The sequence below is a fragment of the Adiantum capillus-veneris genome, chromosome 10 (genome assembly GCF_014529385.1).
Source record: "Adiantum capillus-veneris isolate H3 chromosome 10, ASM1452938v2, whole genome shotgun sequence".
Classification (NCBI taxonomy): domain Eukaryota; kingdom Viridiplantae; phylum Streptophyta; class Polypodiopsida; order Polypodiales; family Pteridaceae; genus Adiantum; species Adiantum capillus-veneris.
The window spans coordinates 52,205,947-52,223,851 of record NC_140940.1 but is presented as its reverse complement, the minus strand read 5'-3'; the positions used below and the strand labels follow the sequence as shown (position 1 = coordinate 52,223,851).

The following is a 17,905-nucleotide window of genomic DNA, read 5'->3' as shown; positions in this document are numbered from 1 at the left end:
CCAAGGTTGCTTGTTTTGTTCTTTGCTTTTGTTTGTTCTTCGCTTAGGAGTGGAGTTGTGAGCTCTCTACTGGGTACTGGTTGGAGATACTGTAACAATTTTGGCTAAACTGCTAGCCATTTTTGTATTTGAATAAAAATAGTTTTGTGCAATTACTTTAGTAAATGTTTGGTAAGTTTTTTTTAGGTGCAACACACCAGAAGTGTAAATTTACCATTATCTGATAGTAAGACAAGTAGAGTAGGAGTTGGACACAGCTTCGCACATGAATTAGATGGTGTCCTTAGATTACAAAATAAATATTGTTTTATGTTGACCACCCGTAAAAATGGCTAGAAAAAAGTGTATGACTTGAGGCGAGTATAACATATTTAGCAAGGGAATAGGTAGAGACAGGTAAGAAGACAAGCTAAAAAATGGCCAAAAATATGATTTAATGACTCAATGAGGCTATTTTAAAAGCCTAAGGTTATTTTAAAAAAAATAAATCTGGCCAAGTGAGTGTGAAAGGGGTCAAATGGTGAAAAACATTAAAATAAGGCTTAAGACTACCTTATTAGCGTGGAAATCTTGGAAGGGTATTGTGGGCTCTTATGCATGGGGATTCCCCTCATCTCTTTGTTGAGAACTATAGCGCTCCTTATTCTCCAGTCATAAGAAGTGTCACAAACTTGGACACCCCAAGTTTAGAATCTGTCGCGACACGAGAGAGAATCACTTAAAATACTTCACAACTTTAAATCACAGTTCCATTCGAGACGACACGGCCAAACGTAGTTCCGTTCTTAGAGAGATTGGCCCAAAAGACTGGCGCCCGTTTCAATATTTCTTTTATATTAATCTTTGAGCAGAGTACAACTTCCGTGGGGTCCTCACTCTCAGACTCTGCGTCCAGATGCTTTGAGAAGCGAGGCCCTTAGGGCTCTTTTATTCTTACAAGGGATGCCCCAAAAGCAGAGCCCCAAAAGGTGTTTATCCCAAAAGCAATAAACTCAAAAGCATCTTGTCGAAAAAGCAATCAACATAATTTGCGAAAATCCGTACAGCCTGCCACGTTAGCATTTGTTAATGCAAAACACGGAAATCCGTACTGTTTGCCACGTTAGCATACCGGCGCAAATCTCGGAAATCCGTACTACCTGCTGCCACGTCATCAATTTGTGACAAGAAGACTCTTTCCCTCACTCGTAGGGTAATATAGAAAAGCGTAGAAACTCTCTCTCTCTCTCTCTCTCTCTCTCTCTCTCTCTCTCTCTCTCAGAGTCTCCATTCGCACCCACACGCATAGGTGATGGAGAAGCTGAGGACTATGCACAGTGACTTGTGTGTGTGCTCTTTTGTGTAGAACACGCTTAGAGAGTCTCCATACACACCCACACACACAGGTGATGGAGAAGCTGAGGACTATGGACACTGGTTTGTGTGTGTACTCTCTCGTGTAGAACACGCTCAGACAAGCTCTCTCTTGTGTTTCCTATCCGCAACCTAGCATAGACTCGCGGTAGACAGCTGAATTTTGCCTTTTATTGCACAGTCTTAGTCCAAGGTTTTGGAGGCCCTCTTCAGTACGGAGAGAGGTGTAGAAATTACTCAAGATCCTTGTAAAAGGGAAAGCGAAGATGGTGGAGAGCCATCGCAGAATCCTCCAAAGCAGACTCTTGATGTACCTCAAACCGAGGCTCCAACGCAGTCTCACAGGGATCCTACAGTGAGAACTTCCCGTCAACATGAAGAAGATTCGACCTCCTCGCCTAAATACTCTCCAAATTATTCCGTGATAAAATATTTGAAAGATATAATCCTCGAAGATTTATAGTGAGATACAAAGGAACCCGTTGATCAACCAAGGGAGGCAGGGAAACATATCTTTAATCGAAGAAATTGTCGTCGCAGAATTTCTGTCCATAAAGATTCCAAAGTTATATCCAAGAAGCAATCTCGACACCAAGGCCAGTTGGCATAACATGAAAGTTTACTATAACCTTCACGTTAAAGACTTCAACTTCCAACTTCTTAATCATCCCCGTGCATTTTGTCGCTACAGCCATCACAAGTGTGAAGAACCCCTTGTAGTGCTATACCAGCTAAGTGAGATGTCACAACGCCATCAATTAAAGTGTGTAAGATTGCTGGCATCTACTCAATCACTTCCTTGATCAGTGCAGTCTCTATCTCTGGTAAGTGCTGATTTGCTGGTGGCAGAGACCTCCAGCGCTGTTGTATCATGTGCATGTAGTGTCTGAACGCTCCGTGGGCGAATGGCAGGCGGCACATCATGTCCCCCAAGGTGTCCCTATTGTAGTATGGAAAGATTGTGATCCAGGGAACCTCGGTGGTAAATCCAATGCATCTTACAATGGAGGGGTGAAGTGTTCGCATTCCTTGCTCTATCTAAAAGCTATTAAATTTTGCCTGACTAGCATTTTCCATATGTAATGTGATCTAGAAAGAAAGAAATTCCTTTTATATATATAATATATATATATATATATATATAGAGAGAGAGAGAGAGAGAGAGAGAGAGAGAGAGAGAGAGAGAGAGAGAGAGAGAGAGAGAGAGAAGAGAGAGAGAGAGAGAGAGAGAGAGAGAATGAAATGAAATGAAATGATATATTAACGTCTTCAAAAGGCCAAAATGACCTATGAGACCATCAGATACAAAGTGGTGAATCTAATACAATGTCTGAAGTACAAGTATAAAAAGTACTGATGGAAAATGTGAAAAATGAAAAATGAAGTGTGAGATGTAAATGTGAAATGTGAAATGTGAAATGTAGAATAGGCCCTCAATGAATGCCTCTGATCCTCTGCTGGAGTCTCCGTCGATGGAGTGTGCTTCTGTGTCTCGGTCGTAGTCGTCTCGATCTCCCGAGCTCAGTCGCCCTGTCACTCAATGAGGGTGCCTCTGGTATGAATGTGGGTACAACTCTGTGCTGGTGGTTGGTCTCTTGGCTCCCTTGATCCAAAGAAATCTGTGATCTGTCTCTGTGACTGTCGTACTCCATGTCTCCTCAGCAGACTATCTCTATGTCGATGTAGCTCAGGTAGATATAGCTCAGTCGCCTGTCACTCAATGAGGGTGTCTCTAGTATGAATGTGGGTACAACTCTGTGCTGGTGGTTGGTCTCCTGGCTCCCTCGATCCAAAGAAATCTGTGATTTGTCTCTGTGACTGTCGTACTCCATGTCTCCTCAGCAGACTATCTCTATGTCGATGTAGCTCAAGTAGATATAAGCCAAGGCATCTCTGATCCTGATACCTCATGACTCTATCTAGGGGTCCAAAACCCTCCCTGAATAAGCAATGGAAGCGCCCTCGTATCTCATAATACACAGTGCCGTGGCATATGTAGTGTAGCTCTGTCTCTGGCACTCTATCGCATAGTTGGCATATCCTATACTCCGGTGGTATCCCTCTGAATCTACCCGTCTCAATCTCCAGCTGGTGTGAGGATGTGCGAATCGAACCAATAGCACATCGCAGACCATGAGACAAATGATTGTCCATGTAGCTCGGATGAATCACAAACCCGTCTCCCGAAAGTTGGAGAAGATGCTCTTTGTAGAAAGCCATCTTCGTGCCCAACTCCTGCATCGGCTCTACCCATGTCCTCCTGGTGTCCAACTGTATAAGATCCTGACGAATGAGTCTAGTGATCTCCGTCCGTGTGACTGGCAGTGAGGGTGCATCCAGGGAATACTGAAAAGGAGGCAGTCTATCCATGCCTCTGAAACCATGAGGTCATCTGCGCATACCAACATGATGCGTCTCCCTGCATCGCTAACTGGCTAGAGGACTCAAGAGCCAATCTAGTATCCCATAGACTGTGCATAAAGGACACTGATCTGGTAAGAGCCTCAATCTCTATAGGAGGGGCGGCTACCTCCGCTCGAATAATCGCATGTGGTACGGAGGCCTTGCTCTAATCATCTGGGATATCATAAATACCAAGGGTCTCTCCATGCTCCTCCAACTGTCATAATTCACAGATGGTCCCCAAACCTGGACCCCATAAAGCATAGCTGAAGCAACCAAAGTATCAAAGAGCCATAGCTTTGTTCGTGGTTCTTGAAACTGAACCTGCGAACACATCCTCTCTAGCCCTTCCAATGCCGCATAGGCTCTGGAAAGTCTAGTCTCTGCTGCTCTCCTCAGAGTAAACCTCGGTCCCGTGAATACCACCCCCAGATATGTATATGCATCTGTGTACTCCACAGTGTCTTGACCATATACGAGTGTAGGTGCCGATCTCTTGACCCACTGTGGTGTGGTGTTAAACACCATAACCTTGGTTTTACCAAGGTTCACAGACAATCCACTATCCTCTGCAAAGCTGTGCAATGCATCCAACTATCTCTGCATGCCCTCTGGTGACTCTGATATCAACACAATATCATCAGCATATAATAACAAAGGGATCCATGTCCCTGCTAGCTGAGCGCCTCTGTCACCCTCTCTGTCAATGTAGTCAGAAACCTCATCTACATACATACCAAATAGTGTAGGGGACAAGGACACCCCTGTTTCACTCCAATAGTGGAATGAACAATGTCAGAAATCCCCTCAAGAGTGCGTACATGACGAGAGAGAGAGAGAGAGAGAGAGAGAGAGAGAGAGAGAGAGAGAGAGAGAGAGAGAGAGAGAGAGAGAGAGAGAGAGAGAGAGAGAGAGAGAGAGGTGGGTGGGTGGTGGATATTGTTGACATGCGAGGCCTCGCCAATTTTTGTGCTTCCTCTTTGCGCCTCTTTGATTGCATGTGTGTCTCGGGGGGGCATGGGGGGTGGTGAGCAATGTGTTTGTGTCACAAAGTGATGACGTGGCGGACAGCAGAAACCCTAATTTCTGCCAGAAACCCTAAAATTCCTGCAAACCCTAATTTTTGCCAAAAACCCTAAATTCCGGAAATTGCGGAGGCGGATTTTTTTTTTTTTTTTTTTGAAAATGATGAGCGACGCGAATTTTGCTTTTGCTTTTTAAAAAAAAAAGAAAAGAAAAGACTCTCTAAGAGAGAGAGAGAACTGATGCTTTTGATTTTAAAAGCTTTTGGGGCTTTGCTTTTGGGCATCCCTTGTAACCTTTAAATTAGTGGTGAGGGCCTCACTTCTCAGAGCATCTGGACGCAGAGTCTGAGAGTGAAACCCAATACCGAAAGGGGCGCCAGTCTTTGGGGCCAATATCTCTAGGCACGGAACTCCGCCGGGCCAGTGCAAATCTATTGTGATCTGTGAATTGTTTTGAAGTGGTGCTGTCGTGGTTGATTCTTGACTTGGAGTGTCCAAGTTTGTTACAGTGGTATCAGAGCACGGCCGATTTCTCTTTTACGGGAAATCCGATCCCCGAATTTTTTTTTCCGCGGCACCTATGGCTTCAGGCAATGATCAGTCGACTCCCTCTGCATCTGGAGATGCGGGTTGGGATCACAACGAAGATTCAGACAGAGAGTATGGCCCGCCTCGGCCTACTCAGGCGGAGCAAAGAGAGATGGAGCGTCGTCAATTGATTGGTGATGCAACAAAGATGATGCTCAATTTTGCCAAGGACCCGAAGATGGCAAAATATATGAACCAGACCTCTTTGAAAGAGGTACAGATGGAGTGGCAGAGAACCACAACACCACTCCCGAAACTCGCTCTCAAGAAACCTTCTGCCTCCAAGAAATATATGGAGAAGGAACTGGAGAACGTGGTTGATGCACGGATTGCTCAGCTTTTCGAGGTGCAAAAGAAAGGCAAAAAGCACGGCAAAAAGCACGGCAAAAAGCAGAACAAAGGTACTGACTTCCCGGGATATTTGGGTCGTCAGTCGACATTCGACAAAGCAAAGAAATGGAAGAAGCGTGTTCGATTTGAAGGAGTACCCAGTTCTTCTTCTTCTTCTTCTGACAGTTCTTCTAGCTCCTCGGATTAGAGCGAAGAAGACAGAAAAAAGCAAAAAGCGAAGCAAGACACAAAGCTTCGGAACGGGCAAGAAAAAGGCAAAGAAGGCTACATCTCGCCCAGAGACTGACAGTTCTACTGAGGACTCGTCTACAGACAGCTCAGATTCCGATGATGGAAAGTTTTATGCGAACAAGAAGAATTTTTACAAAGCCAACCAGTATGACTTTCTCGAAGATAAAAGCAAGAAAGTCCGAGAGTTTAAGGAAGGTGGCCACTCGATCAAGTTTGATACTTTTCAGGATACTCAGATGCTTCGAAGGCTTTGTCTTTTATACAGCAGTTTGACATCGCTTTTGCGGGAGGACGCTATTCAGAGCACTCCAAGATTCGGAGAGCTGCCTCTTACTAAGGGGAATGCTCGTACTTGGTGGTCCACGCTTCTATTAAGCAAGACTGTGCCAGTTACATGGCTGAAATTCAAGAGGCTTTTTATTTCTTCTTGGTTGACTCAAGAGTTTGAGCGAGATATACGAGCTGCTTGGAACCATCTCCGGATGACCAAGAGCGATACAGTGAATTCTTATTGTGAAAGATTCTGGAGCTCTTTTCTACCCGCCTCTTCATTCAAGAAGATCTCGTTCAGATAACAGATTGAGCGGTTTACCTTGGGTCTACCTACAGAGATCCGAGATCACTGCTTGGAACAGAAGTCGGCTTCTATTCAGGAGTTGATGAGTCATGCGAAGCGGGGCTTTGCCATTCACTCTGGTCGTCTGACCTACCCCACAGATGAGGCCATGACACAACGAGCCGAACAGACTTCTGGGAATGAAAGTAGAATGAAAAAGAGCAACCCAGAGAAAAAAAAAAAAGGATGCACGACCCATGCTTACTCCTGAGGAGAGAGCTCGCTTCATTAGAGATGGGAAGTGCTTTGGATGCGGGGAACATGGACATATTTCCGCGAAGTGCCCTGATACGGCACAGAAAGAACAGCATGATAAAAACGACGACAGGTCTGAGAGTTCGAGAGCAGCTAAGGAATGTGGCAGAAAAGGCAGATAGAAAAGCAGAACTGGTACCACATGGCGTGGGACCTGCACCGAATCTAATGAATGAAAGTACAAACTTTGCCGCTTTCGGGGCAAAGCGAAGGATCAGGAAGCTCTTTTGAAGGAGCCAAGGCCAACTTCTTTTCACTTGGAATTGGCGGCTCGATTTAAAACTACGCCCGACAGACTGACGCCACAGGCGGAGGTAGTTCGACTGGCACCCGGATGGGATGTTGCCATTACACCGAGCATTGGCAAACTTCGTTTGCAATGACAGGGGTGTTCAGGGCACGTGAGTGACGTTCTACTCGGGATCCCTTGGTACCACAAGAACTATGCTGTGGTTGACTACCGGGCCGAGAAAGCGACTTTGATAAATGAAGGGCTTAGAGATTGTACTTGATGAACTTCAGTTTTCTTACTCATTCTTTTGGGAGAACTGAACGATGGATAAAAGTTGAATATGTTTTGACCTGAAGAAAAGAACGCCAAGATTTTTTTCTCCACGCTCATGCCGATTGCTTTTGAGAGGGCCTGAAGATCATACCATTGATCTGATATCTGGAAGCACACCACCGAACCGGCCACCCTACCGTGTGAGCCGAGCACAGAATAAAGAGATTATGAACCAAGTGAAAGACCTCTTGGAAAAGGGTCTTGTCCAGCCTAGTACTTCACCCTATTGCTCTCCAGTATTGTTGGTTTTGAAGAAAGACGGATCTTGGAGAATGTGCATCGATTATAGAGCTCTCAACAAAATCACCATCAAGAACAAATTTCTGATTCCTAGGATCGATGATATACTCGACAGGTTATAGGGATCTTCATGCTTTAGCAGGTTTGACTCGAAGAGTGGATATCATCAGATCAGGATAGCACCAGGAGATGTCTACAAGACAGCTTTTCGGACGACTTTTGGGTTATTTGAGTTTTTGGTGATGCCTTTTGGCTTAACCAATGCTCCTGCGACATTTAACCGGATGATGGACAGGATTTTTCGAGAGTACAGACTATTTGTTGGCACTTTCTTTGACGACATCATTGTTTTCTCCAAGAATGAGGCAGAACACAGAGATCATCTGCTTCAAGTCTTTCAGGCATTACGAGATCACACGTTAGTGATTAATGCAAAGAAAAGTGAATTTTTCCTACTAGAGATACACTTTTTGGGACACATTGTGTCAGCAGCAGGAGTGCGAATGGACCCGGCCAAGATAGAGACTATCCGTGATTGGCCCGATTTGAGGAATGTCCATGAAGTTAGAAGCTTCTTGGGACTGTGTTGGTACTACAGGCGGTTCATACGAAAGTTTGCAGAGGTTGCTTCCCCTTTGCATACCTTGACACAGAAAGGAGTACCTTTTTCGTGGGGACCCACAGAGGTGACTGCCTTTCGGACATTGAAAGAGAAATTGACTACGAGACCTATTTTGACTTTGCTGGAATTGCAGAAGTCATTTGAAGTATATTGTGATGCTTGTGGTCGTAGTTTGGGTGCTGTCTTGCTGCAAGAAGGCCATGTCATAGCTTACGAGAGCCGTTTGTTCTTCAGGCCGGAGATGACAGCACAGATCTATGGGAAATAGCTTTTGGTGGTTATCCATGCTCTTACTCAGTGGCGGCATTACCTACTCGGAGCGGATTTTACTGTCTTTACAAACCATCAGAGTTTGCGCTACTTCTTGTCACAGAAGCAGCTTTCGGAAAAGCAGATGCGGTGGGTGAACATCTTGTCACAGTTCCACTTCCAGATTGTCCATGTGCAGGGACAAAAGAATGTGGTGGCAGATGCTTTGTCTCGGAAACCGTTGGTTCTGGCTATTTCCGCGATACATCATAGGAGCTTCAAGGATATGGTCGATCAGTATGCCACAGATACAGGTTTTGCAGATATTTTCACACGGATACGGGATGGGGAGACAGTAGCTGGATACACCCTTTGGGAAGGCTACTTGATGAAAAAGACTATGTTGTGAGTTACACAGCCGTTGAGGGAAAAGGTTATGACTGATTGCCACTGTCCCCCTTTTACGGGTCACCGCGGCATTGCTACCACCATGAAAGGGGTAGAGAGAGATTTCTTTTGGCGGAGACTGAAGAAGGATGTGGAAGAGTTTGTGCGCAGTTGCTTGGTATGCCAGAAGGTCAAGTTTGACAGGCATAAGGCACAGGGATTGTTACAGCCTTTACCCATACCCACCCGCCCTTGGGAAAGTATTGAAATGGATTTCATTTTTTTTGATCTCCCGAGAATACAGAATGATCACGATGATTTTCCGATTACATGGCACGCCTGAGACGATTGTCTCCGACAGAGACCCCAGATTTATGAGTTTGTTTTGGAAGGCAATTTGGGAGAACATTGGCACGCGGTTGCAGTTCTCGTCATCGTTCCACTTGCAGACTGACGGGCAATCTGAGATTGCCAATTCAGTGATTTTAGATTTATTGAAGTCTTGTATCTCGCATCAGAAGACTCAATGGGAAAAGAACTTACCTTTGGTGGAATTTGCCTACAATAACACGATATACTTTTCGACGGGGAAGACGCCATGTGAGATTGTTGAAAGTGCTGCGAAGGTTCCATCCTTCCTGAGCACGAAAGATTAGAAATTTGAAGCGGATGAATATTCGCGAGATTTGGATACGGCTTTTGCCAAGGTTCGCGAGACTTTACAGCAGTCTCAAGAACGACAGAAAAAGGCAGCGGATCGCCATCGTCGCGACTGGAAATTGAAGGAGGATGATTGGGTGCTCTTACTTTTGAGAAGGCACGCCTAAGAAAGAAAAAGGGAAAGGCTTTTTCCAAAGCTTAGTATGTGATACTACGGACCTTTCCAGATCACTGACAAGATAAATGATGTCTCCTTCCGATTGGAACTGCCAGATACTTGGAGGATTCATAATGCATTGCATGTGAGTCTCTTGAAACCTGTTAAGGGTGATGTGCCTGATGATGGGGAGCCTGATGAGCAACCCAAAGTGGAAGAAAACGAGGAGATCCTTGTTCCTGAACAGATTTTGGCACATAATGATACGAAGAAAGGTAAAGTCCGAAGGCGGTTCTTGGTTAAGTTCAAGAACTTTCCTGCATTTGATGCGAAGTGGATGGAGGAGGAGGACCTAGCAGATACTCCTCGGATTGTGAAACTTTACCTCGATGTTTTGGTTTAGCATAGTCTACTCCAAACGGAACCCAGAATTCAGCTTGGCCGGAGATCTGGTGCAGTGGGATGCACAAGAGGGGAGTCACTCCACTCCTTTGTCAACAGATGCCTCGATTTTGATACTAAAGTCACTGATGTCTCTTTGAGCTTCAGGGATACTGAGAGCTGACAGTATTCTGCTGGATGACTTTATGAAATGGAATTCTTGATTATGATACTGATTTGTTCTTGACTTCTTGTGAGTGCAGGAACTGATAGCCGAAATGACTGCAGCATTTTGGTCTGATTGATCTCGAATAGACATGGTTGCAATAGGGGTTAGTCAATCGGACATCGATGAGGTCCCGATTGGACCTAGATGTGATTGCTAGCTACATTGCCGATAAATCATGGTCTAAGATCCGAATGAATGTTAAATGTCATGTGATGTCTTGTGATGTCTGGTGATGCCCTGTGATGTCGTGTGATGTGACTGTCGATTTTGTACATGTGCTAGATGTGCGTTCCTAGTACGTAGGTACTAACAATCAGTGTCTGCTAAGACGGTTTATGGCTTTTGTCGGTTTTGCAGGCGTAATCGCGGTCGATTACAATGCTTTCAAGAGGGGGGTATGTCACAAAGTGATGACGTGGCGGACAGCAGAAACCCTAATTTCTGCCAGAAACCCTAAAATTCCTGCAAACCCTAAATTCCGGAAATCGCGGAGGCGGATTATTAAAAAAAAAAGTTTTTTTTTTTTTTTGGGAAAATGATGAGCGACGCGAATTTTGCTTTTGCTTTTTTTTATATAAAAAAAAGAAAAGACTCTCTAAGAGAGAGAGAGAACTGATGCTTTTGATTTTAAAAGCTTTTGGGGCTCTACTTTTGGGCATCCCTTGTAACCTTTAAATTAGTGGTGAGGGCCTCACTTCTCAGAGCATCTGGACGCAGAGTCTGAGAGTGAAACCCTAACCGCTCTCTTGTACTTTGATGATTGATTAATACAAAAAGAAATACCGAAAGGGGCGCTAGTCTTTGGGGCCAATATCTCTAGGCACGGAACTCCGCCGGGCCAGTGCAAATCTATTGTGATCTGTGAATTGTTTTGAAGTGGTGCTGTCGTGGTTGATTCTTGACTTGGAGTGTCCAAGTTTGTTACAGTTTGTGTGTGTGATCCATGTTTGTGTGGGTGTGTGTGCACTTGCCGGTTTCTTCTAATACCATTTTGTTTTTGTATTCCCTTTTTATTTGTTGTGTTTGTGGGTTCCTTGTCGTGGGTTTGAAGGGTCTGATTGGCTCGTGAGCAAGTTGTGTCTCTGTTTTGGATGTCTGCTACCTCGCTTTGTTTTCGCATGCAAGCTCTTTACAGCCACCTTTGGTAGGTGGGTGTGACAACTGGTTTTCCTCCAAGGTTGCTTGTTTTGTTCTTTGCTTTTGTTTGTTCTTCGCTTAGGAGTGGAGTTGTGAGCTCTCTACTGGGTACTCGTTGGAGATACTGTAACAATTTTGGCTAAAGTGCTAGCCATTTTTGTAATTGAATATAAATAGTTTTGCCAATATCCGATAGTAAATTTACCAGAAGTGAATATAAATACCAGAAGTGTAAATTTACCAATATCCGATAGTAAGACAAGTAGAGCAGGAGTTGGACACAGTTGCGCACATGAGTCAGATGGTATCCTTAGATTACAAAATAAATATTGTTTTATGTTTGACCACCCGTACAAATGGCTGGAAAAAAGTGTATGACTTGAGGCCAGTATAACATATTTAGCAAGGGAATAGGTAGAGACAGGTAAGAAGACAAGCTAAAAAATGGCCAAAAATATGATTTAATGACACAATGAGGCTATTTTAAAAGCCTAAGGTTATTTAAAAAAAAATAAATCTGGCCAAGTGAGTGTGAAAGGGGTCAAATGGTGAAAAACATTAAAATAAGGCTTAAGACTATCTTATTAGCGTGGAAATCTTGGAAGGGTATTGTGGGCTCTTATGCATGGGGATTCCCCTCGTCTCTTTGTTGAGAACTATAGCGCTCCTTATTCTCCAAGTCATAAGAAATGTCACAAACTTGAACACCCCGAGTCTAGAATCTGTCGCGACACGAGAGAGAATTACTTAAAATACTTCACAACTTTAGATGACAGTTCCATTCGAGATGACACGGCCCAACGTAGTTCCGTGCTTAGAGAGATTGGCCCCAAAGACTGGCGCCCCTTCATTATTTCTTTTATATTAATCTTTGAGCAAATTACAACTCCTGCAGGGTCCTCACCCTCAGACTCTGCATCCAGATGCTCTGAGAAGTGAGGCCCTTAGGGCTCTTTTATTCTTACAAGGGATGCCCCAAAAGCAGAGCCCCAAAAGGTGTTTATCCCAAAAGCAATAAACAAAAGCATCTTGTCGAAAAAGCAGTCAGCGTAATTTGCGAAAATCCGTACAACCTGCCACGTTAGCAACTGTCAGTGCAAAACGCGAAAATCCGTACTGTTTGCCACGTTAGCATACCGGCGCAAATCTCGGAAATCTATACTACCTGCTCCCACGTCATCAATTTGTGACAAGAACTCTTTCTCTCACCCGTAGGGTATTATAGAAAAGCGTAGAAACTCTCTCTCTCTCTCTCTCTCTCTCTCTCTCTCTCTCTCTCTCTCTCTCTCTCTCTCTCTCTCACAGAGTCTCCATACGCACCCACACGCATAGGTGATGGAGAAGCTGAGGACTATGCACAGAGACTTGTCTGTGCTCTTTCGTGTAGAACACGCTTAGAGAGTCTCTATGTGTGTGATGGAGAAGCTGAGGACTATGCACACTAGCTTGTGTGTGTACTGTCTCGTGTAGAACACGCTCAGACAAGCTCTCTCTTGCGTTTCCTATTCGCAACCTAGCATAGATTCGCGGTAGATAGCTGAATTTTGCCTTTTATTGCACGGACTTAGTACAAGGTTTTTGAGGCCCTCAGTATGGAGAGAGGTGTAGAAATTACTCAAGATCCTTGTAAAAGGGAAAGCGAAGATGGTGGAAGAGTCACCGCAGAATCCTCCAAAGCAGACTCTGGATGTATCTCAAACCGGAGCTCCAACACAGCCTCACAGGGATCCTACAGTGAGATTCGAGAACCTCCCGTCAACATGAGAAGATTCGACCTCCTTGCCTAAATACTCTCCAAAGTATTTCGTGATAAAAAATTTGAAAGATATAATCCTCGAAGATCTATAGTGAGATACAAAGGAACCTGTTGATCAACCAAGGGAGGTAGGGAAACATATCTTTAATCGAAGAAATTGTCGTCGCAGAATTTCTGTCCATAAAGATTCCAAAGTTATATCCAAGAAGCAATCTCGACACCACAAGAAGAAGACTTTCAAAGGTGGAGACAAAGACATCAAATTTGAATATACAATGGAAGAAGGGTTGTCAATAAAGCTTTTGCTTTTATTCGCCAATTTGAAGTAACCTTGCAAAAGGCAACTTTTCAGAATGATCAAAATTGCGCGACACTAGTATGTATTTTAAGGATCCAACCAACAACTGGTCATAGGTTATTGGAGCAACCTACGGATCTGTTGAAGGGATTACTACCCATGTGAGAGAGATTGATGAGGCCATTCCACCCGACTAGCATGCCTACATCGAGGGACAGACTCCTTTACCTTCTCATCAAGGATGGTGGGTGTACTTCGATCCTCTCTCAGGAGACACGATTGTTACTCAGCAAGGGACTCTAGTCTTTAGTATCACTGAGAATGGCCATCATGTACCTCACATCAGATTCGATTTTGAGGGTGAGGTTCCTCCTCATCAGCAGCTGTCTGCCCATTGGCAGCCTGTTGTTGGAAAGTGTGTGGTCTAGTTGGGAAGGTGCATAACCCTTGGCTATGAGAGTTCGTGACGACAATCACAAACACTTTGTGAAAAAGTGTTTATGAAGAATCACCAACCTTCTTCCTAAAGATGGCTTAAAGTCTAAGAGCGTTCATGATAGAACAGTCACAAACTCTCGTTCCTATTGTGCTTGGAATTTGCTTGTATTTGTAAGCGACTTCGTGATGAAGGGATCACCAATTCATCCAATTTTACTTAAAAAGAGCAATTAAAAACGCTAAAGTTTCAGCCATGAAACCTCAACTCTCATACAAGCACAAATCCCATTCAAACCCCAAACCTCTTTCATGAAATCTTGTAGCCTCACCCCCAATTACATAGTGGTAGCTTCAAACAATTGAAAGGAATTCACGAGCTTCCACCTTCACGACGACCATTTTTTGATTTTGTAGAGATATAAGAGCTTTTATATTGAAGTCCACACATCATTTTGATGAAGGGAAACCCTAATTCACTCCCTTAGAAGCTAATATACAAGATAGCGGAGAGGTGGGATTGTACTACACACTCATAGAGCAACCATGAAGTGAATTGCATAGAAGAAGAAGAAGAAGAAGAAGAAGAAGAGAATTTTAACGTCGTAGGAAACTATCTTAAGAGACCTTAAAGATCTATCTGATGTGAGAGAGAGAGAGAGAGAGAGAGAGAGAGAGAGAGAGAGAGAGAGAGAGAGATGAAATGAAATGTTATATTAACGTCTTCAAAAGGCCGGACCTATGAGACCAGAAAGTTACAATGTGGTGGATCTGATACAAAGTCAGAGTAACAAGATGACAAATTGACAAAATAAAATACTTTGGAATCCTAAACTGCTAGGTGTGAACTAAGCAGCTAGCTGGAATAGCTAGATCACAAGAGATCTTGCATCGATCGCTGGCGGATCTCATCAATCTCCTCCATGATCAGTAGTCACAGAGAGAGAGAGAGAGAGAGAGAGAGAGAGAGAGAGAGAGAGAGAGAGAGAGAGAGAGAGAGAGAGAGAGAGAGAGAGAGAGAGAGAGAGAGATGCTTACATGGGACTGGGAGCTGTGCAGTTTCTTGACAGTCAGGGGGAGCAGCAGTTTATTTGGCAAACATCTTGGGCAATAAGCACACGAATGGTTGGAGGAGTCATCATGACACATGGTGATGATATGGGGTTGATGCTACCGCCGAAGCTGGCACCTGTTCAGGTAATGCAAGGCACAGGAAAGTCGGTTTAGTTTCTTGTGTAACAATTTTTTTTTCTGAACCTCATAACAGTATGAAGCATGTCTATGGATTAACCAAATTGTTCTTGCCTTTCACAATCAAAGGTTATCATCATACCCATTTGGAAGACTGATGAGGAGAAGGAGACAGTCTTGTCGGCAGCTGTAAGTGTAGAAAGTCTCCTTAAAAAGGAAGGTGTTCGGACCAAGCTTGACGCCTCGGACCAAAGAACCCCAGGGTGGAAGTTTAACTTCTGGGAAATGAAGGTTCTTCCTGTGCTTGCTGATACAACTAATTCTTCTGTTTGCAAGTAATTTTAAGTTTTAGATCAGTTCATGTGTATAATGGTAAGTATGTTGTTTCTAAATTGGTAAAGATTTGTCAGTAAACTGCCCAAAGAGTGTGTATGTAGAGAGGAGTCTGATGAGGGTATGAGCCATCCCTGCACACAAAGAATTGGGTAGGGCGAGAGCCAAACAAGCAAGCCACCTGCCAGTGATGGAGGGTCCAGTGGCTTTTGAAGAGAAGTGTTTGTCGATAACAGGTTACATCTAAGGAGCACATCTGTTTCCAGAGAAAAGCATGGGCGGATACTCATACTGAATCATATTGTTCCCTTCTTTTTCAGCTAGGAGAGTCTTGCCAAATTTTGAAAATCTGGGTGGTGGCATGGCACACAAATATCATGGAGGAGTTATGTAAGGTTGCTAGTGTCAATTGATAAGACCATGTAACACAGCTCAACCTAGGATTGGAGTCTCTTTTCTCACTCCTTTCTGAGAGGTGAAGTCCGAGTGGATGTTCGGTGGTTATGGGTGAGGTCACTGCCATTGAGATCCTTAAAATAAACCCAGAACCATACCAGGATGATGAAAGCAAGGGCGCAAAGATGTGATAAACAAGCGGGTGGAAGTAGTGTGTGCAATGTGGAGAGAGTTTTCTTGTTGAGGTGGGAAGAAGGGGAAGGGGGGAGGGAGTTGGACGGAGATGGAGGGTGATCCGAAGCAGCCCTCACACGGGGAGAGCTGTGGAGTTCAGCTTGAGAAAGGGCCGGGTTGGGTAGTGAGGGGCTGGGTGGGGTGGTGGGAGGGTGCGGGTCCTGGTGGTGGGGCACTGAGAAGAGGGAGGGCGATGGCAAGAAGGGAACTAAGTTCAAACTGAGAGTACCAGGGTCCGGGAATGTTTTTGCTGCTTGAGATTTCTATTCAGGAGGTTCTTGCTCAGAAAGGGATTCTCTCTCTTCCTGTTTTTTGAGGCTAAATGGATGCCGTGTCTGTAGGGAGTGCCTTTGAGAATTGAGATTGGCCCTAGAGATGTGGCAAACAACACTGTTGTTGTTTCACGAAGAGACGTGCCAGGCAAGAGTGGGAAGATGTTTGGTATTTCCATGGACCCAGCTGAATTGCAGAGTTTCATTAAAAGCAAGCTGCAGGAGGTGCAGGACAACCTTCTGAACATCGCACTCGCGTTTCGAGACAGGTAAACTATCAATGTGTTTTTGTATGAGATGAAGTTTTTAAAGCTTGCCAAGCTTGATAATTTCATTGCTGCTGTTGGACTTCCTACAGCAATATAGAAGATGTTGGATCTTTTGAGGAGTTAAAAGCTGCTATCACTGCAGGAAAATGGGCCAGGGGACCATGGGCTGGAAGGTAAGACAATAAAGAGAAGCTTCTATGAGTTCATTGTGCTTGTACTGGTTCTTCTGAGTAACACGTCGGCCTTTTTCTTCTTAAAATGACAGTGACGCTGATGAGACCAAAATCAAGGAAGAGACGGGAGCCACAATACGGTGTTTTCCTTTTGAGCAGCCCCCTCATAGTGGCAGGTGTTTTATGACTGAGAATGCTGCCAAAGAAGTTGCAATATTTGCTAAGTCCTACTGAGCATACCATATGTATGGTTGCTTGCAAAATTTTGGCCTGTATTCTTGGAATGTACACAAGATTGTGTCGATTTCAATCATCAGGCCATCAGGCACTCGATCTCACAAAAAGATAAATGTGGGAAGGGGGAATTATAGAGGAAGAAAAAAAATTGTACAGCCCAATTTTTTATACAGCATCCCCATATTATACGTAAGACTCAAATTTTTTCTTTTTGTTATGGTCTGAGGCATTAGTAAAAGCAAGTAAGCAGCTAAAGAGGTCTTTCATTTCCTTGCAGAAAATTGGGTTTGATTTGTTCACATTCCAAGGTTTGCATTGAATTTCAGCAAAGTTCCAGAGCCTTGTTAAGTTGTTCCAAGATGAAAAGATATTGTATTGCTGATGGGGTTGTAACCAACTCTTATTAGGTTGTTTCAAGGGTATATGTTTTAGTCGTATTAGCGGACATGCAGATTTCACGTTGTAAAGTTTTCGTTGGAGTTGCGACCAGTTGATATTGTGGAAATTCTTTCCCATTCTTATTTGTGCGTATGCCCTATCAACTACCTTTTTTTGTTGCATTCGTTCTTTCTATCTAAGCTTTTTTCTAGTGCTAGGCTTTATTGTGACTTGAGTCTGCGCTTGATCTCCAGGGTCATGACAGAAACTCACTTCGTTGAACTTTGTGTTGATTTATGCTCATGTGTGTGCCCGCACTATCATCGTGGCTGAGTTTGCCCTTGTTCTCCAGAGTCATGACTGAAATCTCAGCATGCTGAACTTTGTGTTGATGTATGCTTATGTGTGTGCGTGTGGGTGGTGTGTGTGGTGTTGGGAGCATATGTGAGTATCTAGTTCTACACCCACTATTGGGCGTTGATGA

At 44.1% G+C, this 17,905-nt stretch overlaps 1 protein-coding gene across 1 annotated transcript in view; it reads left to right on the top strand.

Moving 5' to 3' along the window:
* OVA6 (Class II aaRS and biotin synthetases superfamily protein) overlaps nt 1-17,342 on the top strand; it is a 42,634-nt gene extending 25,292 nt beyond the window's left edge. Inside the window, exons 7-11 of the mRNA XM_086521304.1 lie at nt 14,998-15,135; nt 15,259-15,420; nt 16,434-16,633; nt 16,723-16,806; nt 16,899-17,342. Of these exons, the coding sequence (XP_086377430.1) occupies nt 14,998-15,135; nt 15,259-15,420; nt 16,434-16,633; nt 16,723-16,806; nt 16,899-17,040 (726 nt within the window). The 3' untranslated portion in view covers nt 17,041-17,342. The remainder of the gene's footprint in view (nt 1-14,997; nt 15,136-15,258; nt 15,421-16,433; nt 16,634-16,722; nt 16,807-16,898) is intronic.
* Nucleotides 17,343-17,905: the final 563 nt, after the last annotated feature.